We start from the raw sequence: 18,237 nt of genomic DNA, 5'->3' as shown, positions 1-18,237 counted from the left end.
TATTTTTTTTCATTGTTTTTTCATTGTTTTTTTATTTTTTTCCCTTGTTTTTTATTGTTTTATTACTGTTTTATTACTGGATGGATGCAATTTTAGAACGTCATGCTGGAGCAAAAAAATCAAAATCCAGCCTGATTTGTACAAAAATAAAGGACCAGCTCTCTTTCTATAGCTGCTGAAAGAGGACTGATGGAGACTCCATCATACAAGAAGTCTTGTACCACAAACAGGTGATACTTCTCACCTCATCATGGTCCAAAGAGGCTTACACCATGACCATACGAGTCTTCTCACCTGATGAACAGGTGAGAATGCCAATCCAATGGACGGATGAGCCATTGGACCAGACTTCTAACCTGTTCATCAGGTGAAACTTCTCATATGGTCATGGTGAAAGCCTTTTTGGATCAGAATACTCACCTGTTCATCAGGTGAGAAGACTCATATAACGGAAAAGTGAGCCATCACTTTGTGGACATGTGATCATATCAGGTGTTGGCCACCCTGAGTCTCACCTGTAGACCAATCCGTGTGGCATTGGGTGGAGGTGTTGTGACTTACTTGCAGAGGGGGATTTCACCTGACACTCACCTGCCAGCCACCCCATGGTATACCATATCTGCTGGAATAGATCAACATGAAGCTTATGATACAGCTTCAAACACGATGACAAGGGATATTTTGGCTCAATATCAGATCCATTGTGAACTGGAGGAAAAGACTTAAAAGTAGGCAGCTGTCAAGTTTTGAAAGTGAGTTGAGGAAGGGAAGAAACACAGCTAGCATATTTGCCTTGGATGCAAAAATTGGAGGAGTCCTCAGATTTTGACACCAAGGCAAGCTCCATCTGAGGAGTCAGTCCGAGGCAACGGCCAGGGCCAGAATTTGTCTTGGAGGTTTTCCTTGGGTGCCCTTTTCCTCAAGGGGGGCCATCGGCCAAGGACTCCTTGGACATTCCTTGCCAAGGGAACTATGCGGGCAGTTCAAGGATAAGTCAAAGTTACAAAATGATAGTTGAGAGCACCTTTATGAATACATTATGTGACCAATGGAGGTTTGCAGAAATTTTGATTGTTTCAACCAAAAATTTGTAAAGGAAAGAACCTAGAATTTCAGTGATGTAGTCGAAGTTCACTGTGGATAGTGTATAGGTAGTTACAGGGGATTTGCCCAAGAAAAATTATTGCAAAGAGATTCCTGGCAGGATATATACAAGTGTGAGATTAGATGGCTTGTCAAATTCATCAAAAGTGGCTGATTGATGTTGGTACAAGTATTGACAAGATATTGACAAGAGGGAATGGGTCTGAAGGCTGACCAGGTACATGAAGCACACAGGTCTAACCTTAATGTCAAATCGATTGTATTCTGACAAGAGACCTGAACCTTCCATTGAGGATTTCCAGATGATCTGCTTGGTCAGTATCTTTTGCCTTGAGAGGTGGAGGCGCCTTAACCCCAAGTGCTGCCAAACCTGCATTGATTGTCAATGCAAGTTTGTGGCAAAAACAAAGATATGCATTGTATTCGGGTCCCATCAATATCCTTCATTGTTGTCCTGTTCTTTAAACTGTCTGTCCATTTCTTGGGTCATGGTCTTGTTATTGGACCCAGAATCTGTGGTCTGACATAACATGTGCTACAACATAGAAGATGTCAGCACGTGTTGTGGAATGGTTTACGATGAAAAGACCAAATTCAAACCAAATTGAAAGATACTTATCTTTTTGTACAATCCATGTTTAAAGAGGATGTTTACCATTGGCTCGGCAAGCCAAGGCCCGTGATGGTGCCAGGTAATAACTTTGAGAGTAAGATGTCAAACACAGTACTTCCATTTGTTGTCCACGAACGTAACCAAGGCCCCAATGAAGGCACGTTGGTTGCCTTTGGTGGTCCAGCCATTGTGAACAAGGTTAAATCTTGATTTGAGGGACTGAGAAACGAAATACATAATATTAGTAATGAAAGAAAGTCTAAATAACTGATAATCACATACCTTGAGTTCTGAAAATACCATCTCCTTAAGAGAGAGATTCAATTGCTTGGCCTCGTCAGCAGCCCATCGACAACCGTACAAATGTGTGTCCTTCCTGAGGTAGCGGATCATTCCGCAAAGGATAGGATGCTCTATTCTAGTTCAGGGTTGGGCTTCTTGAATAAGCCATACACACGCCATTTGAATCAGGGTCAGATTTGAGAAGGGGACGCTTGTGGTGCTGGTAACATAAGCATTCATTGGTCCAGACTTGGCCAGGGCCTTTCGTTTTTCAGCAACCAATGGTGGTATCTGAAGACTGGGCTCCTTCTCTTTGGCTACAAGTCTTCCGGGACAGCCTACGTTGGATTGACCTGCAGCAGTGTTGCCATCTCGGTGAACCCAAAGATAACCGGTCAGGTTGCTGAGACTAACTCTGACCAAATCATCATTGTTCCGTTTACAAAATCGGCACGGATAGGAAAGGGGGGCTCGGTCGTGATTCTATATATAGTTAAAAACAAAACATATAAACATCAGAAACATCCAACAAAATAGATACAACTATGAACAACTATGAACAAGCTAATGATTCACTCACATCGTCGGTGAGCCATTGGTGATGAGTTTTCAGTATCGGAATCATCCAACATCTCGGGGGTTGCTTCCTTAGACTTGTGTTTCTTTTGACGACTTGGAGCAGTTGAACCTTCATCTTCAGATTCAACGACACAGGATTTCCTCTTCTGGCAAATTGGCGACTGGCCACTAGAATGGCTGTCGTCGATTGAGATACGGCGACATGAGTCAGGAGAAGGTCTAATCGTGCCCGGTCTTTCGGTCTGCTGGCAATATTGTTTTGAATGTTCCAACGTGACAGAAGACATTCTTGAGGTGTTTGTCGATATTTGATTGTTTTGAAAGGGGGTGTGATGTGTAAGATAGTCTAACTAAAAGATGATGTGATAGGAAATTGATCTTAAAAAATAGAGATGATGGTCTGTATACTATTGCGAGTTTATATTAATAGAAGTAAGATATTGAAATGAGGGGAATTGGAACAAAACAAACGCAATATGGGATGATTTGAATTATTGAGTTCGATATGAGTTCAGGTATAGGCTGTTGAGCCCCTGGGCTCCAGTACCTGACCACAGCCATTGACATAGCTCCAGATGTGTCGAAAAGGTGTCCAAATCAGTTTGTGTAGGCGTATAAGCAAGGGTTGGGGATCAATTATTTGGTAAGACCTCATCTCAAGCAATAGAAGCCAACGCGACTTTTAATGAACAATTCAAGGCTTATCAACTCAAGAATTCACACAAGGGATCCAGAAAATCAGGTACTTCATGAAGTCAACCGCAAGGATCCAGTTCAAACGCATCCTATTCCAATGTTTACAGCAAGGATGAAGGTGATGACAACCAACTCACCGACTACCTGCATGGTTGCAATTGGCAGAAAAACGGTGCTTACAATCTAAGCAACCTAAACTCAGCAATGGAGTGGTGGGTGGTGAGTATTTGATTGACCTATTTCCGGTCATCAAAATAGCTTATTCTGATTGTTTCTTTGTTTTTTTGCACATTAGGCCCATTGTAACCGGTACCATGTTGTCGCCAAAATGGTGAAGGACTATCTGTCCAGCTCAGGCTCATCTTGTGAACCTGAGAGGTTTGTCTCTACAGCAGCCAATGTTTGTGTTGCATGTCAAGGTCAATTCACAGTGTTGTTTTACTAGTCACTGGCAGGCCAGTGAGTTCCATTCACCTCAATTCAATCTCAAATCAATGTCAGTTCAATATCAAATTGACCTCAAAATCAGTTTGGGTGGGAGATATGCATGGGCTGCATATACCTGCAGATCTGCATTGAGCTGGTTCAGTAGTTCCGCTGGAAATGAAAATTTATCCTCCAAAATCTTCTGGTGGCTTCTTGTTACTTTCTCAGCATGGTGTACTGCATTCTGAAAATTTTCCAAAACAGATTATATTGCAAAGATTGAGCAGTCTAAAGGGTTTACCTTACTTGCTTGTTTTGATACTTCACAAACAAATGTAATAGCTACTATCAGTCCATTTGATCACAACCCTGGTAATCCACTCTTCCTCTCAGCGATATCTATGAGGTGGTGTTGCAAATCCTACAACTTTTTTCTTTCTTTATCATTTTGATTGCTTATCATTTGTATTGTAAGTCTAAGACAAAAATATAACAACTAGTCCTAGGCAGACTTTGAGAATTCGCAACAAAAACTCTTAGTCTCTTGGGGAGGGGGCGACCCTGAAGGGGGCCGGGGGAGGTAGGACCACCGGTACAGCAGATGGGGAGCGCTTCCCCCATGACTTGGGGTGCAGTCCTGAGCCTGTGATCGCCCATCTACTGTGACCCACATCATACTCAAACAAACCCCCACCTAGTCAGTGCATTCTACCAGATCATCAAATGTTTCAAGGCTCGATTGGCCTACTCAATCTAAGTATGAATCACAATCTCCATGATAAAACTGATATCACGTAAGTTTACCTCCAAGTCATTACTTTCATTAGCATTGTAGACCATCCAGTAGTTTTATTGTCTCTAACAAATCTCCTTTGTCGTACTCCCTAATGTATAGCTTGTAGGCCTTTGACTTCCACCGTCCAACTGCCACAATTTCCTCTAGGGGACTGTTCAGATTCCATCTCAACGACACACCACCCACCCTAAACAAATGACCTGTAAGTCTACATCCTGCTTGATTCTGCCACACTTTGTCCAAAATTTTCTGACATCTAGATTTCAGTAATACGATACACCTGCTCCCCTTCTGGTACGAGAAAACTGGGTCATCATCTGTCACACCTGTATCTGCTATCAAACGTTGGACGGCACCTAGGGGGTCCAAGAGATTAGGTTGGTACTGGAAATGGATTTTTTAAATTTCCCCTACAGCCACTGTCTTTGCCACACAAATCCTGATTTTCAAATAACGCCTGTTTTGATCCCAAACCAAATCCTTCACCCTTACTTGATCTATGATACTTGAGGACTTTACTAATTTGCCTGATCTGGCCATCCCTCAGAACACAACAAGGGCTACTGTGTAAGCCACTTGAATCTCTACATCTCCTTCTGCCAATACTTCTATCAGCCTAAAGAGATGTTTAACTAAAACTGGGTTCTTCTTAACTGTTGGCTCTAAAAAAAGTTTGAGCTTCTTTGCGGCCATCAGGATTGCTTCAATTCTGCGTGTTCCGTTGTGGGGTACTTGAAGTTGTGAAAAAGGTGCCACACCTTCACACCTGACAAGTAAGTTCAAATGGTACTGGACTTAATTGGTACTGGATTTTGATCAATTACTACATCAGGTATTTTTGGCCCTGCCCAAACCACAAAATGATACAACACTTCTGGATCAACTGGCAATAAAGAAGACCTAAGGATACCTTTCTCTTGTGCAAACAATACTAATTTAGAGACCCCGGCATTATAGTGTTTAATTGTTGCTGTTGACTAACTACCATTTTTCATGTAAGTCTGTACCAAATCATCTTTGGTAGTATTGATTCCGTCTCTTCCTTTCAAGAACTCCTTCTAATGTGATCAGCCGTGTTTTGTAGTTAGGGATTATGTTTGAGAGTGAACCAACAGTGATAGCAGGTTCAAACAGGGAATCAAGGCAAACTTTTTTGGACCAAATTTATTGGTAGTCTTGGGTTAGGGGCCGTTCACACTTGGGGCCTCTCACGTCCCTCTTGGACACCGGGGCACTCAGGATAAACGCAACAACAAGTCAACTATTCATTTCACAAACTTGTTTCACAAAAGATTGTAGGTCTACAGGCACTTCAATCACTACCATATCCTCTACGGATCTTTTATCTTTACCCCTTGATAACAGGTCCGCCAAATTATCGTCCGTCTTCACACGATGAGCCACTACATCACAATGTAAGTCTTTCAAGAGTTTCTGTAACCTCTTCCACTCTTTGTTGACCATGGCATCTTTGGACTTTTTCTTATCAACTGCCGCTTGAGACGTGGTGTTGTCCGTAAGCACCAGAAAGGACTTGCCTTTCACTTTATGAAAGTTACTTATACGGATTAGACTTAAACAAATTGCTAACAATTTGGCCCACGCAATAGTTTGTTTGCCTCTCAAAGTTACTACAGTATTCCATCCGGCTATCAGGTCAAATTGAGCCCACTTTGATCCAACTAAGACCCCAATACCCTTCATCAAGACATCACCTACCCACTCCAAATTGATTGGAACTTGGTCGGATATAATCCTTTCAGGATTCAGAGTTTTCATAACCTTTTGCCATTCAAGTAAGTCCTCTCTAACATCACCTGGCACCTTCCGCTTTGCTGCCCCTACTTGCCATTCTTGTTCCCATCTGTAGAGACTTGAAAGGTAACATTTCAAGTGAGGAACGATATATGTTGTATGCACCAACCTCCCCACAAACTTCTCTACTGCTTTTAGATTGAATGAAGCATTCAGTACCAAAACTCATCAACTTGAAGACAATGTTCCCCAAATTTTTCTATTGGTAAGCGCACTGTTTGTTCCTTAGAATTCCAAATAAATCCTATGTATTGTTGCTCTTCCGCAAACTCATGAACTTGCTTCATGTTTGAAGCCACACCCATCTTGTCACTGAGCTCTATAATATCTTTAATAGAAGTTGTATTCGTTTCCTCTTTCACTAATAAATTATCATCTACCCAGCAAAACACTGATTCCAATTTGAACGCCTTGGCCACTATCTTCTTCCACAATTCTGCCGGCCGTCCAACCACACCACATCCTGCAACTCCTCCAAACTGGATTTGCAAATCCAGCCACAACCATTTTCTGAGATCCAGAATGAAGAGATAACACCATTGGGCAGGGTGTATAGTGATCTGCCTATATGCCTTCTCCCAATCAAAGATTGCTAGTAGGTAATTTCCTTTATTGTCTCTAAAGAATCTTGCAATAACTTTGAAATTGTCCCAAGTAGTGACATATTCCTTCTTATCCACAGAACTATTTACTGACGGTGTTTCTAAATTATCTTGCAGAAAGGATAAATCATTAATAATCCAAAAGGATCCATCTCCATTTATTAAACTACCCATTGGGCTTGACCAAAAGAAACCAAGCTTTGCAAATACTTCTTCATGTTCAAAGGGGCCAAAGATCTGATTTGTGTGTTGTTCTTTTGCAAGTGTATTTGCTATCTTTTCAGCTGCCAACCTTGCTGAAGCATGATTACCTGGAGTAAACCATCTCAAGCTACCTAACGTAAGGTCAGGTATACCTTGATGGAAACCCTTTCTGCATCCTTCAATCACTTCCTTTGCATCCCCTTCAATTTTATAGCACACCATGAGTGACTCCCACTTGTGTAAGTTCAGATCACAGACCGCTTCTTCAAGTGGCAATTTACTATTGAAGTCTCTTCCTGAATTCCAATAAGGAAGAATTCATACCACTCCATTCACACTTACTCCTTGTGTTGCTCTTGTCTGAGGAACAGATCTCGGACCTTGCACTCCTTCATGCCAATCAAAAAATAAATTCTGCAACAACAAGAAAGGGGCAAGGTGAAAACAAGTTAGAAGCCAATCAAACCAATGCCCTGAGGCATACATTTCATTCAACTCCTCATCTTAACCTCCGTAGGAAGGGTACAAGGACAAGAGAGAACAAATCCTAACACAAGGAATGACCCAACACGTGTCACAAATCAAGTTTGTGCCAAAACTGAGCCTTTGATTTTAGAAATAATGATTTGTCAATCATGTTCACCATACAAAAACACATTATTGAGAATCTGCTCAGCCAGCCACAACTGAGCATTCCACCAATGACTTGTGTGCAGCCCACCAAAAAATCCTGAGAATATCAACAGAAAATGCTCAGCAGCTCAGTGGGCACTGAGGACTCACTTGAAAGCTACTGAGCAGTCAATTCATAATCTGGCAGAACTTAAGAAAACAATAGATGTGGAGTGATGCAACCACATTGGAAAACCTTTATTGCTGAGCGTTTGGAATATAACTTCTGAACATCTTTTATCTGGCTGATGAACTAATGAGCACTGAGCAGTATAAAACGGGAGTCTGAGAAGCTGAACTTTAATTTTCACAGTGAGTCTATTAATCTTTATCATGTAAATTGACTGAGTTATTGAGGTTTGAAAAAAAAACCATGGATAAAAAATACTATTTTTGTACTATACAAAAGACTGGGATCTTGAATATCTTCAATCTTTGTCAATATACATATACATTAAATTTGATGATATTTTCCGCATTATGTTTCTCCACATTTCTGGTCCCTACAGCCTTTGTCTATGGGTAGTATTTTTATATGTAATTGTGGATTATATACAGAAGTTGGATTTTCTGAAGTTCTTTGACCTTGAGGCAAATTGTGACAAATTGTAGGGCCCAAATTAGGCACAAATAGACTGATATGCATGTAAATAATAATTTCCAAAAGTTTATGCAATCAATTTATTCATATCCTTCCTAGAATCAACAAAACAGGGAAAGATCGGACTGCTCATGTAGAATTCACGATTGCATATAGAAATATGCCTTTTGGACAAAGGCTGCAAAGATAAAATATGTAGAAACATGTATTGTACAGTGGAATATAAAATTTATTTTATATGTATATTGATGAAGATTTAAGATATCCAAGATCCCAGTCGTATGTATAGTACAAAAATAGTATTTTTTATCCGTGATTTTTTTTTCAAATTTCAATAACTCAGTCAATTTACATGTAAGGGCCCGTTCGGTAGCGTTTATTTTACCACCGAAAAATGTAGTATTGAAAAAAAAATGTAGAACGCAAATACCATGTTCGGCCTGTTTTGGCCTGTGGTATCATAATGTATTATGCAATCCAAAACTACACATTCAAATAATCAAAATGTACTTCATTTTCATATGACACTCATGTTAAACTTCGACTTGTCCAATGCTGAAGCCCAACTGAACCACTTCTACCAACACCAATGAGATTTCAAGGACAATATGTAGTATCAAAGCTCTGTTTCAAATAATGTAGTATCAACAGGCATACTACATTATGATTCTTGATACTGTAGTATAAATAAACGCTACCGAACGGGCCCTAAAGTTTAATAGACTATATATTCTTGATCCGTGAATACTGGAGCAGGTGTGTACAGAGTTATGATGTCATATGATGACATTGGAATTTTGGTGGTCGGACAGGCAAATGGCCCCATATGATATTATGTTGAAGTCAGTTTGAAATCTTTCTGAATCTTTCATGAATCTTTCATGAAGCCAAGGTAATCTCTGGCCTGCCAGAGCCTAGTAGATGGGGGCTGTGACTGTACAATTGTGCAGGGATTTGTGCAATTACTACTTTTCACTGAGTCTTTGAAGAAGGACTTCAATCACATTCGTCAGGGCATATTGGTCAAGCATGGGAGTAACTGGACCTCCGTGGTCAAAACCCTGGGATGGTCCAAAGAGCAAACCTGATGCAAACCGGAAGCCATTGATGGACGACCTCTGGATACCACTAATGCGCTCATTTGTCTTAAATAGGCCGGTTGACCTGCAGGTTCTCCAAATGTGAACCACAACCCTCACTCTTCTTATAAATCTTACTCAGCCAGCAACGACCCCGGCAAGCAAAACAGATGTTGGGAGACAGCTTCACTAGAAAGCTTTTATCCAACGTTTCCACCTTTGTGGATGACCGGATGAAATGGTAAAGGGAAGGAAATAGCCTCCAAACTCATCCAACACTTTTCTTCCAGGGCCTCAGCTGAACTGCATCAATATACTCATGTCAAGTCAGTCCTTTCTTGTGGCCTCAAGTCATTACAATCAGCCGTCCAGAAAATTGCAGCCATTTTGTTTGTTACCAATACTTTCTGTTCCGCGGATTTGTTCCTCATTTACATACTGGCCACCAAACAAAATCTCCCAAGTTTGATTGGACGTCACTTCTCTTATCAAGTCATTTGCAACTATCAATGTCCCCTGGGCCCTTCTCATCAACCTTGTGAATTGGTCCCCCAAACTTCGGTCTCCATCACTCCAGACCTTTTCTATGATGCCAACTTACAATACCCTGATATCACTGATCTGCTATATCAATGGCACACCAAAGGCCTTTACTCTACCAGCCCACGGTGCTGCCTGAACTGCCAAACCAATCGCAAACAGCAAGCTATGGTCCGCCATGATTATCCTGATGTTGACAATGAAGAGTCACATGTGGTGACTGATAGTGCAAACAAACTGCCTCAACTGTATGAGGGACTTCACTTTGAACAATATGAGCATCTACTTTCACCTTTCCAACGCGGGTGGTCTGAAGGAAGAGGATTGTGATAGCTTTATGGGGGATATGCAGCGGCCAGACACGCTCACCTTCAACGACGTTGCCTATCACATTGTCTTGCATGGCTTTTGGGGCTATTGTCACTATTGGTGCAAGGTGGTAAGGCACATTGATGGAGCTCAAGGTGTATGGTTTTATGACAATCGCAAGGACGATGGTTGCGCACAACTCCTTGGAAGAGAGCTCACCTTGATCGCCGGCGCTCAACCGATGACTAGTTGGCTTGTTTACTCTTGCAAGGCTACCTCGGATGAACAGAAGATCATCAAATCCAACATAGCCAAGATTAGTCAGAAGAATCCAGACTCGCATGGTGATCTACCTTTTGTTTCTGCCGTGGACTCAGAAGGAGTCAAAGAAGAAATTGAACAACTTTGTGAAGAAGACATCCCCACTGCTGTACCAGACAATGTTGGTGTACCACCACACAGATAGGGAACTTGGCAAAGCATGCATTCGCATCAACATGTATGTTATTAAGAATGACTTTAATCTCAACTGTAATTGTGACTGCTGACCTTGTCTTTCTGAATGAGCAGGCCCGCCAGTTGATGGTCACCTTTGAATGGACGAGCTTTCTTTGGAAGAGAAGATTAAGAAGGCAAAGGAAGCCTTTTCCTCAACTTGTAAGTGTTTGTCTCTCACATGATTGCCACTGTTCATTTGTTGAATCTTTGGTCGGCAGGTCCTGCCATCAATCACCATTGCAGTAATGGTCTGGAAGCCAATGAACATCCCAATGGTTGACCTTTATCACAACCAATTGCTTCCGGTGGCGACGGGGCCAGCAAAGACAAGATCAAGTTCACTGAGCCAGCTCAGGGTGCCATCAACGTACGCCTTTGTATCAAGCGACCGGCACCAGATTCGAGCCCAGTCAAATCCCCATCTCCATCACCTCAGAAACATGTGATCAAGGCGAGTAAGCAAGCTTCAAAGTTCAAGAAATGTGTTCCAAAAGGGGAGGGCCTTCAAGACATCAAACTCAATTTACCAATTCTAGAGATAGAGAAAGGTGTTGAGAGGGAGATAGAGGTCAAAGCTAAGGTTAAAGCTAAGCCTACGGCAAAGGGGAGGAAGCCAAAAGTGGCAAGAGTCTAGTTATATTGTTTTCATTTCATGCTTCTTGATTGTGTCTTTCATGTTTACGTTCTTGTTTCTGTTGGATACAGAACAAAAAGTCTTCCTGTTGATCATGATTGTGAGGGTAAGCACGGGATTCATTTTCCTTCTTTCTGTATTCTTGGCTCCTGTCTTATGAATTCAATGGCGGCCTTTTGAGAAATGCAAACTGGCCAATTAAGTGGTGGAAATTGTGCACTTAACAGTGACAGATAGAGAGTTACATTGCCCATGGTGATGTGCTTTAGTTGAAAGCACACAATACACTCAACAACAAAGCAAGGTGAGTTGAAATTATCACTTGTCTGTTTAAGTTGTTGTGGTGTAAAATTAAACTTCGGGGGTGGAATTTTACAAATTTGCCCTCCAGGCCCCTGCACTGCTTATTGTGTGTGAGCCAGTTGGCGTGCAAAACTAGGGTTTTGCCACCCAAAAGTGGATTTTGCACCTGGTTTTTTTGCACTCCATCAGAAGTGTAAGAATATCAAGTGTAAAAGTCAATGTTTGGCAGGGTAAGTTACAAAATAACACTCATGGTTTTACACATTACTTTTTTGCACTCCAGATTTTGGGGCGGATGGAGTGTAAAATTGTATTTTAACCCAGTCACTGTACATTTTTACACTCCTTTTTGAGTGCAAAACCGTTGAGTGTAAAAATCTCTTCACCATTAGTTAAGTCAGGGCCATTACCTTACATACTTCACATACCTATAACATTAAGGACCAGGTGCACTTTCCCAGTCTTTGTCATTACTAACATATTGTTAGGGGGCTTGTTTTGCTTGGTTCTTCAAGCCATCTTCTCAAAAGTGGCTGATAAACCACATACAGAGATTGTTTGGTCAAGATAAACGAGTTTTTATCGTCGAGCCTCACATAGTTTCAGTGACTCATGATCAAGCAGGCATCTACTATGAGGCTTTAATGTAACTCACTTTTTTAATCCAGTTGCTCATTGCTCAATTGCAACGACTTTGTGAGGTCCAATTTTAGGATCTCAAGAATTGGTTGCAACTTGATGGTTTTCAAGGCTAACATGTAGGTTTTGGCACTTTTGGAAGTGATTTAACCTGTGCATCTTTCCCTCAAGGACAATCTGCACAGGTTTTGCAAGCTCAAATGAGAAATAAGATGTATGGCTTTTGGAAGCACATTCACTATCAGAGGCAAGTGGATTTCTGTGAAAGGTATGGAATATAAGGACACCTATAAGATTCTTTCATCCTTTCCTGCCTCCTCAGTGATAAACAGTTATCAATTGATAGACATCTAGAATCTAAAATATTTGCACAAGTTAAATCTTGTACGTTGGCTTTAGAGATATCAAGAGAGGGACAGGATGAGTTTGAGCAAAATATTATGTACAGTAGGTTTCAAAAAGGTTGAAATCACAGAAATCGAAAAATCATCACCTGGCCCGTGCGCCGCGCAGTATCGGGCCAAAAAAAAAGGGACGGGCTGTCAAGTAACTTATCTCGATCAAGGATCTGCCAACTGCGACTTGCACTAACTCGCCGCTCCTCAACAACCTTCATGAAGTTTGACAAATTCGTATCGTACGACTTTTCCCAATGAGAAGGATCTCGATGGCCGGCGGTAGTGGCATCTTTCAAATCGACGGCGGACACGATTCAGTCTTCTTTTATAATTCGGACACCTCTTTCCATCTTTCTTCAGCCTTTGTCAAAGAATTCACAATCAATTATTTCCGCTTTTTACTATCCACCAATCATCACAACTCTGTCTTATATCGCTTTCTAAAAATGCCAAAAAGAACCCTTTCCAAGTCCAACAGCAAGTCCCTCGGATCTCTATCCCAAAATCCGACTGCTTCCAATGAAGTGTTTGTTCTTTTTAGTTTCTTTTGGCAATGTGGGAATGGTCATATTGACTGTTTCAACTCGTTTTAATTTGTAGTCCGAACCAATCTGTTTCCCCTGATTCCAACGTACCGGGACCTGTGAATGCCGAGAAGCCGAAGAGAGCTCGATTACAAGATGTCCTCAATGTTGGCAAACTGATTGAACCCAATCTGGACGGAAGCAATACCTCGTCCGGTATAGGATCTCCTGACTTGTCTGTCCAGTTTGACTCCAGCCATGAGGCTTCGGCTGAAGAAACTCGTAAGCGATCTTTCCACATTCCTTTTGGGACCTGCGCTGACTTATCTTCCATCATAGTGACTGCCACAAATATGGATAAGCAAGCTGGTGAGTCGTCTTTCAATCCAATGGTTTGAAAACTGTCCTGACTCACCTTGTTTAGTGCCTTTGCCAGGAGGCACTACGCAGAACCTTCATGATCTGACGGTCCAATTCAGTTTGTATATGCCGGAAGCCACCACCGGTCCGGTCAAGGCCAATCACAAGACCAAGTGGATTGCTCATAAGTTCCCAATCACCAAGCAGCAGTTTGACATCTCAAATTCTTCGCTGGCCCAATTAAAATTACACTTATGGAGCATCGCCGACAAGATTTGTAATGATGCAAACGGCGGTATGAGTGCGTTATTCAAAACAGCCAACGCAAACAAACAGCTATCCGTTGGTGTCTACATTTTCAACCACTCGTCCTTTGGAAAAGGTAAAGGCTGTGTGGTCACCCTCAATGCCCATCTCAAAGAGTTCTTCAAAGCTGTTAGCGAGAACCAACTTCACGATTCAGGCATCATAATCACGATGGAGCATCCCGCGAAAGCCGCCGCGGTAGTTCTTGGGGTAAGTATCCACCTTCTTTCACTTAGAATGTCTTTTGCTGATTATATGTCTATCTTTAGGAACGTTCGTTGGCCCATGCTGTATTGGCAGCCTCCAATGCGGTCAACGAGGGCCGAACTACTTGTGAGGATGAACTTGCCCACTCCGACCCGGTGCCCAAACGCAAACTCGTCCTAAATGAGCTGGTCCGCCACCACGAGAAAAAGGGCAACAGCGCGGCTGAAGGTTATCGTGTTGTTAACACCCAAGACAACACCTTGATCATGAATCTCTCTTTCGAGCATATGATCGAGTGGGCCAAATTGTTGGTATGTCATGGGTCTTTCATTTCAGTCCTTGTTCCTGTTTCCACTTTATGATGGAATGCTAATGTGTTGTTTATCATTTGTTTATCATGTTTTCCTTTCGTAGGCCATTGGAACCGCTGGTGTGACTCTTGACATACCCCCAACCAAGATCGCCGGTTTCAAGTGGGAAAGCATCAAGTGTTCGATGCTTCATACGGCACCTGTATTCTCGGCTAAGCGCAACAAGCCCGCAAACACCCCCACCGAGGCGCCCACTACTCCCTGGGGTTATGCACAGATGCAGGGTATGCACCTTGAGGTTAAAATCGCCGAGGCTCGTCGCTTGGAGAACTTCTCTACGATTGATGACTTCATTACTTTCGCCGGCGTCCCTGAAAATGAAGTTGACCATGTCACTGAAACTTTCGAAGAGAACAACATCTTCAATTTCTACCAATTCCTCTTTCCCGATGCCTTCAACGCGCATGACATGGAGCGCTGGGGCATACACTTTGGCACGGGTCTCAGGTTGATGGACAGTGCCCGTCGCTTCTACCACCACCTTGTTGAGAAGGAAGAGGCCAGGCTCCGTGCGAATCTGATCGTGATTCCCGATACCGACTCCGAAGATAACTCTGAACCAGATTGTGAAGTCAAAGTCGTCCTCCACAAAAAAAAATAATTCCTGTTTATTTTTTTTCCAAACCAAAAAGTGGCTAAACATCTACATTACATCATGATCAATTATTTTGTATATGATTGTTTCCACCTCAAAATTTTTTATCTTCACCCCCGAAAAATCCACACATGCCTAAATTGGTCTGTTGGTAAATTCCTTTTTGCTATGGCCCGAGTTTGTTTTTGTTTTCTTTTCCAATATAACGTGGTAATCATTGCTATTGCCGTACCCCTTGTATTGCTTGGCTTATGTGCGCGCGTCCTCTTAGATCTGGCTATCTAAAAAGTTTTTTTTTCTTCTCCAATACTACGTCATATTCCTCGCTTGTGCCCTACTTCTTGTATAGCTTGGCTGTTGTGCGCGCGTCCTTCATGATCTGGCAATCTAAGACTTGTCCTTTGTGTTCTCAAAGTTATCTGTGAGCCACGCAAAGACAAAGCCGAACATTTCACATGAGACCAGATCAATTCAATTGAGAGGATCGTCTTTCACATCTTAGCTCGAGTTCAACATCACCGGTAACTCAAACATTTTGATAGCTCATAATCTTGCCACAGCCATTCCTCTGTGACATTGGTCACAACAAGAAATGAATGTCTTCTAATGAGACCTCACAGATCAAACATAACACAGAGTTTGAGATCAGAACTTTGCCAAAGAAATTTATATATGTTTGTTCCAAACAAGATGAAAGTTCAACTCGTTTGGAAAGGACCATGCGAGTTCCTCTCAGTAGCTCACTTGTGCCAATCGCAAAGGACATCAAATCAAGATTGGAAATATGTCTATGTTCGATCAATTGCATCAACATAGAGACCATACAAGTCTACCCCTCAAGGCAAACCCAGAATCAAACCAAAGGCAAGACAAGAAGTTTTTTAAACACAAGAGACAAGCTAAACAGTTGAAACACACAGATATCTGAAAATCAAGGCCAAAGTGACCATCCAACAACTTGAAACACACATGTATCCCCAAATGAAACATAACGAGAGTCGCTCAGTGTTGGAAAACACACACCTATCTCCAAAGGAACCATAACAAGAAAAGCTAAACAATCGAAACACACACATATATTGCAATTTGAATCACAACAACATCATGTTCTGAGTAAATAAAACCTTGATTTAAGCGGGAGAGACCCAAACAATCACCTACTCTTCCTCATCAAAACGGGCGTTGTACCGGGCCCAATAGTGGCGAGTGGTGTAGCCACTATGGGCAATTAGCCTTTGCAACAAACTACGAGTCATTACTCGCGCGGCCAGTAACAGGAGATATTCAGCCTTATCTGCTTCAAACATCCATTGTCCTTCTCTTTTCAATCTGCACTTTGTACAATGGAAGGTGTTTTCAATCGGGTTCATATCTGGAGAATAAGCTGGCAAATATATAACTCGGATTCCAGCTTGGCGACACATCTCTAGAATTTGGCCTCCGTGGTGAACTCGGGCGTTGTCCATGATCAACACCGAGTTGGGTGCTGGATAGGGGTTCATTATTGGGAGCTAGAAAACCACCAGGAACCAAAGCTTCAGTCATATTACCAAAGAAGTGCCTCGAATGATCAAACTTACCAAATCATGCTTGAGAAACAACTCCACATCAATCTGGCGGACTGGCCCTTCGATGACCGTTCCAGAAATCATCCCCTGTTCACTCACTGCCGGAAGAAGGGTCCAATGGGATCACTCGGTATATCGTTTATCGCGCACGGTCTGAGAACCACGTTTCGCGTAACTCCGTTTTTGAGCGGAGTCACGGCCAACCACACCGCTTTCGTCTGCAAGTGAACAGGTGTTATCAATCAGTCGAGTCGGATGAATGAACACAGAGAATAAGAACAACATACCAATGAATACAAAGCATTCAGGAGGAATTCCGGCGACCTGAAGCATAAACTCGGTTCTTTCCTCAAGTGATTGGTTTGGATGAACTCCTCGAGTGATCAACAGGGATAAACCTAAGCGGGTGTGGATCGCTCGAGTGATGGTGGCTCGAGATATGTCTAAACCGGTTAAATCGCGGAGCTCTGATTGCAATTCGTCCAAGTAGATCAACGGTCGATCAACCACAAGGTCGTAAAGGATCACTAGGTTGGCGTTAGACAAAGTCAGGGGCCTTCCGCGAACCTCGTATGTTGCTGAATCCGCGATGACACGGGTTGTGCGAAGGAAAAGTCGTTTCCAGCGGTAAATTGAAACTGGGGAGATAGTTGTTCGCAAGCGCAAATTGATCTCCTCAAGGCTCACGCGCTCCACCGCCAGCTGAGTCGCGAGGAGCTTGATGGCCTCGGAGTAAACTTGAAAGGCCATGTTTGAGCGTACACTGGAACATGGAATCGGGATGGAAGGAATATCAAAAAATGGATTACGGAACAATGAGCTCGGTACGACGAGAGGGAGAAAGGGTTCACCCCAACCAAAACAGAAAAACTGCAAAAAAAAGCTTGCCCAAAAAACGATGGAAAAAAAACACGGTCGAAAAAAAGGGATGATGATCAGCACATCATTGGAGGATGTGCTGCAAATCCTCATCCGAGATGAGGTTTACCCTGGTTCACCATGGGTAAAAAAACCGGTCGGCCAGTTTTTTTTTGGGCCCAGGGCTGCACTGTGCACGGGCCAGGGGTTGATTTTTCAAATTCTGGATTTCAACCTTTTTGAAACCTACTGTACAAAATAAAAAGTTACAACACACATGAATAAGAAATCTTCACCGCCACTCTTGCCACCCAGACCCTACATACGATAACATTTTAAAGAGAAATTCGATCAGATTGAAAAACAAAAGTAAAAAGTTGTAAGAAATCCAAATCCAAATCCAAATCCAAATCCAAATCCAAATCCAAGCTAGTCTTGCAATCGATCGATCAATCAATCAAATCAAACTAAATTTTCATCAAACTGCAAACGATCATTGGAAATTAAAAATCAAAACAAATCAATCACAAATTGTAAATCTGATAACAGTCATCTCATCTCAAGAAATCAAAATGGAGTGATCAAATCCAACTCAAGACTGCAAATGAAGTGTGATTGATTCAATAACTTTCTTTCATGAATCACGATCAAATCAGAC

The 18,237-nt window shown here is 42.1% G+C and overlaps 1 protein-coding gene across 1 annotated transcript; it reads left to right on the top strand.

Moving 5' to 3' along the window:
- Positions 1–10,559: 10,559 nt before the first annotated feature.
- On the top strand, positions 10,560–11,450 carry MELLADRAFT_110895 (uncharacterized protein; the record flags this gene model as incomplete). Its single annotated transcript, XM_007415111.1, has 4 exons — positions 10,560–10,760; positions 10,889–10,975; positions 11,035–11,183; positions 11,222–11,450. The coding sequence occupies 4 exons, from the start codon at positions 10,560–10,562 to the stop codon at positions 11,448–11,450; spliced, it is 666 nt and encodes a 221-aa protein (XP_007415173.1).
- Positions 11,451–18,237: the final 6,787 nt, after the last annotated feature.

This window comes from Melampsora larici-populina (assembly GCF_000204055.1).
Source record: "Melampsora larici-populina 98AG31 unplaced genomic scaffold MELLAscaffold_48, whole genome shotgun sequence".
NCBI lineage: Eukaryota > Fungi > Basidiomycota > Pucciniomycetes > Pucciniales > Melampsoraceae > Melampsora > Melampsora laricis-populina.
Note: the sequence above shows the minus strand (reverse complement) of the source record. Positions and strands in the feature narration are given on the sequence as shown.